Here is an 8,121-nt window from a genome sequence, read left to right on the forward strand (position 1 = left end):
AAAAGAATAAAAAAGAAGCATTGGAATTAGATATAAGCATGTTATAAATAGTTTCTTTGTTGCAAATAGAGAGGTGGCGTAAGCATGTAGCTATGTAGAAATCTAATGAAGTGTATTATTCTAAGTCTAAGTGCTCTGTTGCAGAGTATTTATTTACATCTATAATAGCAGAGGCGGTGAGGGTCATGGAAATAGCTGAGAGGATATAGTGAAAGTAGTAGGAGCTATAGTAACAGTAGTAGAGGCTGTTGAGGCACAGGGAAGGAAGGTTTCTGTACTAGATATGCGACATTCCTTAGTTAGTTATAAATAAAATTATGTTTTTCTTTATAGTGTTAGTTACGCTACGAGATTTTATCTAGCTTAGTAATAGTTTACGTTATAATTTATTTTTAAAGGCTTTTTAGCATGTTAATAGTTTAGTTTTCTATAGAAAACTTTATAAAAAGCTGTAGCGTGTTATAAAAAAAGTGTTGTATATTATTTAGTAGTTTAAAGCGTAAGCTGTAATCTAGCTTCCTTATAATGTCTTATCTTATATTGCTGTTAAAACATTGTGTTGTATTATAGATAAGTGTATAGTTTTAGTAGAGTCTTAGTAGAGTAGCTAACTTGCCTATAAGGTATCTTAATTCTTTTAAGAAAAAACAAACAGCTTTTTAAAGCAAATTATGACTTTTAAGAAAGCAATCTAAACTATTTAGTTTTATAACTTTGTCTACACACTGCTTAAACACTCTAGCTAACCTAATATAGAGTTACAAATCTATAGCAGGATAACCGATCCGCTCTAGCCACAACACCGTGAAGGTTCACCATCAGGGGATTCTGCACCATGGCACTGTCTGTGGCAGAGATAGAGGCTCCGCAAGCGGGCCATCGAATTCTAGATGTCGGCCCACGCTAGGCCAGTCGCATCCCCACTGGATGATCAAGCGGCAACGTCTGTGCACGAAGCACCGATCGCCGCTGATGAGAATAGCAGAGATGTGTCAAAAGGTCCGCATGGGCGAGGTGGCGATAGGCAAGGATGAGGACGAGGGTTGCGTAATCGTTGAGGATTACAAGCCAAAGCAGGTGGGTATCTATGTGGATGCCACCGTTCGCAAGAAGACAGCAGGAGTCAGCATATACGTAATGCTGTCCCAAGCACGCATCTAGAGGACTATAGCAGACGTGTATCTCACAGAGCTCCTTGCTATTAGCGAGGCAGCCTACTGGCCGCGGGGACCGTCGTGTATGGCTTGCGATGCGGACGGTTCTTCGGTGCCAACGTCCAGCACACGGATATTTTCAGATGTGCAGTCAACGGTGAAGTCAGTGAAGAGCTGGAGGGCGAGTGCCTCTCATTCGGTACTGGCAGAGATTGTCAAGAAGCTCCGGATGGTCAACTTCACGTTGCATTAGACCCCAAGACATACGGGCATTGAGGGCAACGAGGAAGCAAAAGACTTCCGCAGCGAGAGGGCGTGCGGTGGTATCTCATGCGGCTGGCACTGAAGGAAGCAGGTAGTATGGCGGGACCAGCCGTGCAAAGCAGGGCAGAGACGGGCAGGTTTACGAAGATGATTGATGCAGCACTGTACCTGGGCAGGTCAGCCGAGCTGTACCAGCAGCTGAAAGGAGTAGAGGCGGCGATCCTCACGCAGGTACAGACAGGCAAGACGTTCCTCAGGGAATATCTGCACAAAATCAAGGGCTCAGAGACAGCGTTGTGTTACTGAGGGTGCAAAGAGCCGATGCCGCACTTCCTCTTCTCGTGCAGCAGATGGGAGCGGCAAAGAGCGGAACTAAGATGACAGTACATAAACCCGCTTTTGGACAATGAAATGAAGAACATATTAGAAAAGCAGAATGATCGCCACAAGCAGCTTTCAGAAACCATAGTGGACTTCTACAGTAGCACCAATGCTGTTTCCTGTCCCGGAAGTCTTCACTTGCTCATCCTTGCGATCATTAAAAGTGACGTCGCACGTTTTTGAACGGTAGATGTTGAGCTAATGAAAATCTTCAGCAGATGTGAGTTCAGTGCTTCTGGCACTGCGATTTTTCAATCGCCCCAAGCGCCCCGAGGCGTTGCTGTATTGGCTGTACATGGAATGATTCGTATTAGGGCCTTGATGATTCTTGCCGCTTAACCACACAATAGCGGATGTAGAGTTGGAATGCAAGCAACCACGTTGATAAGAGCCAGCTCGACCCAAGATCATATTATCAGCGGAATGGCATCGACTATGGAGGCGTGAGTCTTCGCAGATCAGATTACGGAAACCCTCCAAAGACTTACAAGTGTAGTAGATCTTCATTATTGAGCAAACACTAGCGAAAAACCCAGCACTCAACGCAACGCCGACGCTGATCTTCTCTTTGAGGCTGATTCTGACTTGACTGATGTAGAGCCAGGGCAGAATAGCGAACACAAAGTTGTTTACTGCGCTAGTTACTACGCTAGTAACTGAATGATACGTTAATATTAAGATTTGCGAATACCTTGAATGGATGCTAGACGAAACGCCAGTGAGGAATCCCCAATCAATGGCGATCCTAGGATCCCAGAATGGTCTTCCTTCAATTGAATGGTCCCATTGAAACGCTACAGGCCGGCACTGGGCTATGATTAAGATTGCATCGAAGGAGAAGAATGCAGCTTTGGCGGCCACAAATGTCAACAGAATCCATCGCAGCTTCTTCCCAGGGAAAGGCCGTATTAGCAGGTATGCGATCGAGGCTTTACCGGAAGGGGACGAGGAGATAGCGAGTACCTGCCCGACGACCTCTGCCTGCACGGCTGAGACATATTGCGGTAATGTCAGGTCATAGATATGTTTGCCGTAACCACGACTGACAGAATCAAATATAGCGGTACTGCAGCCAAGAATCAGGAACTAGAGTTGAACGAGGTTAGCTGACAGGGACTCAACGGTATGCATGACACGGAGAAAAGAGCATGTCCAAGTCAGGACAATCAATCCATCGTCGAGCTAAAGCAAGGCCTGATGACGGTTCGAGTGAATACTCGAGTGAAGAAGAAGGTACCGCCAAGAGGAAATCACAACTCCCAGCACCAAGGGTCCGTTATCCACAACTCCGTCAGCCATAGCGAGAGAGCGAGAAACTCAGGATAAGGACAATCGGTGGAAGAAGAACAATCGCAAGGGAAAATAAGATGTGAGCAAATGCTTTGCGCAGTCAAGATGCCAATAAGGAGTGCAAAGACTAGTCGTCACATGCGTCTGCGCCGTAGGAATGTGGTGAACTTGACCGGGTAAATGCAGGGGGGAAATGCAACTTTCCAGAGAACAGCTTGATAAGTCCAATAGGAACTGCTATTCCCCGTAACGCCCCGCATCTCATCCTTTAGTTTCGCCCCTACTGTGGTATTAGGCATAAGTAGTGTACCTGGCCGGTGCGGTGGTAGGCCTCTAAACCTCCTATTTGTTTTGTTTTTAACTAAAGCTCAGAGCACAGGAGGATGATGAATCAGCGGGATATCAATCATTCATTGGTGAAAATATTCTGCAATAGCCTTTGCTTACCCCTGCCCCGCATTTCGCCCTTTGGTTTCATCCCTACCCCCATCTTGGGTATAGTACGCACATCCGGAGATGGTGCATTTCTTGGCTGACTGTGGCGGCCTGTGAATGGAAGGTGCCTCTGACGGTAGATTTCAGACGCCTTGAGAACTGTCAAGATTGTGATAACAAGAACTAGCGGGCTGATTGATTGTTATTAATCAAGCCCCGGAGTGGGGTTGAAAAGGCCATCTCTGACTTGCAGATGTCGGTGGTACGACTGATATTTGTTAGTTCATTTTGCAGGTCTGGCACAGAATCTGCATGTTGCCTCCAACGCCTCGGGTGCGTCAACCGCAGAATATGCAATGCTAAACCCCGAAGTCTCCAAAGCAGGAATTTTCGCAATTGCGAAGAGGTGAGAAGTTCGAGAGTTGGGCTTGCGCTGCAGGCTCTCTCCAGTGGATCGGTTTCTGTGAAGCTATTAGGAGCACTAGATGCATGAGGAACTGGATTGATTGCTAAAGGAGTGTACTTAGGGGTAAGTCTTGGCAACGTGTGACTATCATGTGAGCCATGCGTGACTACTGCAAACAGTTTCAGTGCTATCGGCACTGGGAATCGTTTCTTGACGTTCCTTCGCCACAAGATACCGGCCTGGGAGATCCTTCATAATAGCCGATAGTAAGCGGTGAAATTTGTCAAATTGTGTCCAGTTTCGTTACTCAAGTAGTCATCGCAAACCTTCCATATGTCGGCGACTACATCCTCGAAAAGCCTAAGTATGTCTTCGCTGGTATCATTAGCTGAGGAATTGTTGGCTCATGCGTGAGAGGAATTTGGAGATGATGCGGGAGAGCTAGATCAAAGCGCATTTAGTCGGTATAACAGCGGGCGATTACTATTCACCGTCCTAGCTGAAGAGCCGAACGAGCCCATCGATTCGACTTGGCAATGAAATTTGCCGTTGAGGGTAAAGAGTTCAACTCCTTCGGCGTCGTCAAAGCATTCGACTGGTAGACACTAGACAAGCCTGGTTCATGACTTGTCGATCTCAGCGGCGGACATGGCCAGATCTCCCAAGCATTGGCCAAGCACACTCAGAACTTGACTTTCACAATCCGCGATCTTTCGCACGTTGTAGAGCAAGGTAGGGCAGCACTTCCATCCGAATCCAAGGGACAAATCTCTTTCGAGACGCAAAACTTCAAGAAGCCACAACCGTCGAAAAAACTCCCGTATGCATATCTAATTAGCCGATGTCTTCGCAACTGGAGCGATTGCCATAGTGCGGTCATACTTCGGGATCTGGTTCCAGGGCTCAAGACCAGTTCGAAAGTACTGGTTTGGGACTCGGTATTAGTCGATAGACCCGTTAAAAAGTTATCCGAGAAGTTCAATTTGCAGCAGGACTTCATCATGGCAACAATTCAAATGGCAAGGACCGATCGATGGAAGAGTTTAGACAACCTTTATAGCTGAGCGATTCACGTTTCAAAATCGAGAACGTACGAAGACCTGAAGAGTGCAAGCTCAGTATGATTGAAGTAGCATGGATCGGCCATAACCAACACTGTGTGGCTTGGATATTTCTATGACTCCTAGCATAAGTTTCCGCCCCTTCTACCCTTAGTCGCCATATTTCTTTACCAATCGAGCGGTTGCCCGAGCTCTTGGGTCGTTGGATACATATTTCCAACCTGCTCGGTTGAGATCAAAGTCTTGACATCGTACATTCTACGCGTAGGGTAGATGAACTTGCCTCATCTACCTCGGGGGTTGTAAAGCCCGGGGCGGAAAGAGATGCACCTTACATAGTTAGAGCATGTGAGGCCGAAAGCACTGCATACTGTACTGTGTACTGATAACATGCATGCGGCTACATGCGGTGTGAAGATGACTCGTGCCGCAGAAATGCAGTGACGTAATTTCCTTCTCACCCGCATCATGCATCCGTATCACAAAGCAAACATCCGACTTACCCCGCTGCGCCTCCTGAACAAGTGCGGCAGGTGCTTACAGTCCGCTTTCTAGGGAGAATAATGGATAAAAACCGTGAGCCCAGGTAGCCTAGCCTTCCCGCTCAGATGCTGCCATTATATGATAGTGAGAACCTCTGAATACTACCGTACCGCGATCGGTAATTTTATTACCTATTGTTTTTTCATACCTCTCCAATACAGAAGGGCAACTCTTTTGACCTTTCCAATCACACGTGATTAGGACCCAATTGTAGAATCCCCTTAGCCCTTATCAAGATGTCTACGGATATTGCGACCTCAGGTCTGAGTTCCCACACGGACTGTATACATTATCGTATTGTTAATGGGCCTTGATCCAGACTATCTTGCCATACGCAACATTGCTTTTGAATGGTCTGAAAGCTATGACAACAAGGACTGGGAACGGCTCCAAAAGATCCTTGCCCCCTCAATACGGCTTGACTTTCGTAGCCTTCGAGGCGAGTTACACGAGAACTTGTCTCCAGATGAGTATGTCGCTATCCTCTCAAGCACGAAGCTGTTGGGCGACCCGCGAATGAAAACCCAACACTTCCTGGGCGCGTCGAAATGGGAGCGTTTGAATGATGGGTCGGTAAAAGTTGATCATCAGATTCGGGTGGCGCACCAGCGCTATAAGAATGAGGATCTTGCAGAGGTAGTAAATAAGGGGCATGGACATGGGGTGACGCAGCACTTTTATAGGAAGTTCAATGAGACGTGGAAACTAGTTGGTGTTGCGCCAAGCCTGAACTGGTTTGAATACGATCTATTCGGGACGCTTAACCCGCCGGATTAGGGATCTTAATGGTATGTTTTGCCGTTGCGATATTGAGGGGGGGAGGGAGTAAAAAATGCTAGAGTAATTGAGTGCGGTGAGCCTTTGTGTTACTTATGTATCCCGCACTTAGGCTAGAAGGGTTTTTAAGGAGAGTCACACGATTCTACTAGACCACAATCTGGATTCTTGTTGTTAGTTGGATATATACTTCAGTCAATCCTGTTGTCACTTGTCTACATTCTGGCGCAGACGCTGGTCTGCCTAGTTCCGCTTCTTATATGAGCTCGAAACATTAATCATGTATGGCTAAATACAGCGCTAATTCCCAGCAACATAATTAAAGGCTTGCCGGAAACAACATTGCCGCCATATTTAATATAATATATAATGTCTAATAACGTACACCACAGGCGAGTTGCTCACACACCTAAGTTCCTTACTTTTACTAAAACTCTACTAAACTACTCTTCTTACACTAATGCATTCCTAACAACACTACTTAGATGTGCTAAAAGAATGTTAAATACAGCTTATACTTTAGGCTTTTAAATAAAATATAACACTTTTAAAGTAAACCATTTGCTTATATAGGCTGCTTGCTTGTAAAATACGTTAATTAACTTTTAATATAATGTAAACTATTACAAAGCTAGATAAAATCTCTTAGCGTAACTAATACTATAAATAAAAACATATTTTTTATTTATAAATAAAACGTTTATGTACAATATGCTTATATTTACTTTTACTACTTCTTTTTTTTAATATATATAAGTGTTACAACAAGTCTTTTTATAGTTTTTATAGCGCTATGAACTTAGTAGAGCTAGTTGAGCATAATTTCTACTATAGTCCTTCTTAGATATTTCTACTATAATCCTTCTTAGAAAATTAGATGCTGCTTATATTTTAGTAGCTATGTATAATGCTTTTATATTTTACTTTATTATTTTACTTTACTAAATTTACTCTTTTTTACACTTTTTATAACGTACTTTACAGGCGAGTTGCTTACACACCTAAGTTGCTTACTTTTGCTAAGACTCTACTAAACTATTCTTCTTATACTAATGCATTCCCTATAACACTACTTAGACATGCTAAAAGAATGTTAGATATAGCTTACACTTTAAGCTTTTAAATAAAACATAAAACTTTTAAAAAAATATGCTATAGCTATATGCAAAGTTTTATAAAAGATAATAAATAACTATAGTGCTAAATAACTTTTATAAGCTAATTCTATAGCTAAATTATAAAAGCTAAGTAATAAAAAGAAGTAGGTAATTATTAAAACTATACTTAAGCTATATGCGTAAAAAATTTCCCCTTAAATAGTATTTATAGCTAATATAGCTAATTTTTTACACGCTAAGCATAATCTAGGCTATGTTTATATAAACTAGCCTAGTATGTTTATAAAGTGTTATTTAGAGCTTAAAGTAAAGTTTTAAGTGTAAGTATAGTTAAAAGATATTTAGCTAATTATAAACTTTATTTTACTAAAGTTATATGTATTATTATTCTAGATACTATACTTAGCTTTAATATTCTTTATAAGGCTAAACCTGCTTTAAATTACTCTAAAACTTTTATAAAAAGCTTTTTTATAGTTATACTTACACTTAAATATTACTTTAAGCTTTAAATAATGCTTTAAAATATACTAAGCTAGTTTATGTAAACATAGCCTAGATTATGCTTAGCATATAAAGAATTAGCTATATTAGCTATAAATGCTATCTAAAGGGAAATTTCTTACACATATAGCTTAAGTATAGTTTTAATAATTACCTACTTTTTATATTACTTAGCCTTTATAATTTAG

The 8,121-nt window shown here is 42.5% G+C and overlaps 2 protein-coding genes across 2 annotated transcripts; both read left to right on the top strand.

Moving 5' to 3' along the window:
* Positions 1–4,556: 4,556 nt before the first annotated feature.
* Positions 4,557–4,994, top strand: BDR25DRAFT_214775 (S-adenosyl-L-methionine-dependent methyltransferase; the record flags this gene model as incomplete). The annotated part of the gene is made up of 1 exon (XM_033684810.1): positions 4,557–4,994. A coding segment is annotated over one exon (438 nt), but the record flags the coding sequence as incomplete, so codon positions are not given.
* A 603-nt stretch (positions 4,995–5,597) lies between these two features.
* On the top strand, positions 5,598–6,522 carry BDR25DRAFT_340636 (scytalone dehydratase). The gene is made up of 2 exons (XM_033693527.1): positions 5,598–5,795; positions 5,854–6,522. Exons 1-2 carry the CDS (start codon positions 5,771–5,773, stop codon positions 6,309–6,311), a joined length of 483 nt encoding a protein of 160 aa, XP_033551867.1. The 5' UTR covers positions 5,598–5,770; the 3' UTR covers positions 6,312–6,522.
* The last annotated feature ends 1,599 nt before the right edge of the window (positions 6,523–8,121 follow it).

The sequence above is a fragment of the Lindgomyces ingoldianus genome (assembly GCF_010093535.1).
Source record: "Lindgomyces ingoldianus strain ATCC 200398 unplaced genomic scaffold BDR25scaffold_6, whole genome shotgun sequence".
In the NCBI taxonomy this organism is placed as follows: Eukaryota; Fungi; Ascomycota; class Dothideomycetes; order Pleosporales; family Lindgomycetaceae; genus Lindgomyces; species Lindgomyces ingoldianus.

What these genes read in the sequence shown, in the direction of transcription:
- BDR25DRAFT_340636 (XM_033693527.1), top strand. Translation starts at nt 5,771, where the DNA reads ATGTCTACGGATATTGCGACCTCAG. An exon ending in TACGGATATTGCGACCTCAG is followed by an intron (nt 5,796 to 5,853) that starts GTCTGAGTTCCC and finishes GCCTTGATCCAG; the next exon opens with ACTATCTTGCCATACGCAAC.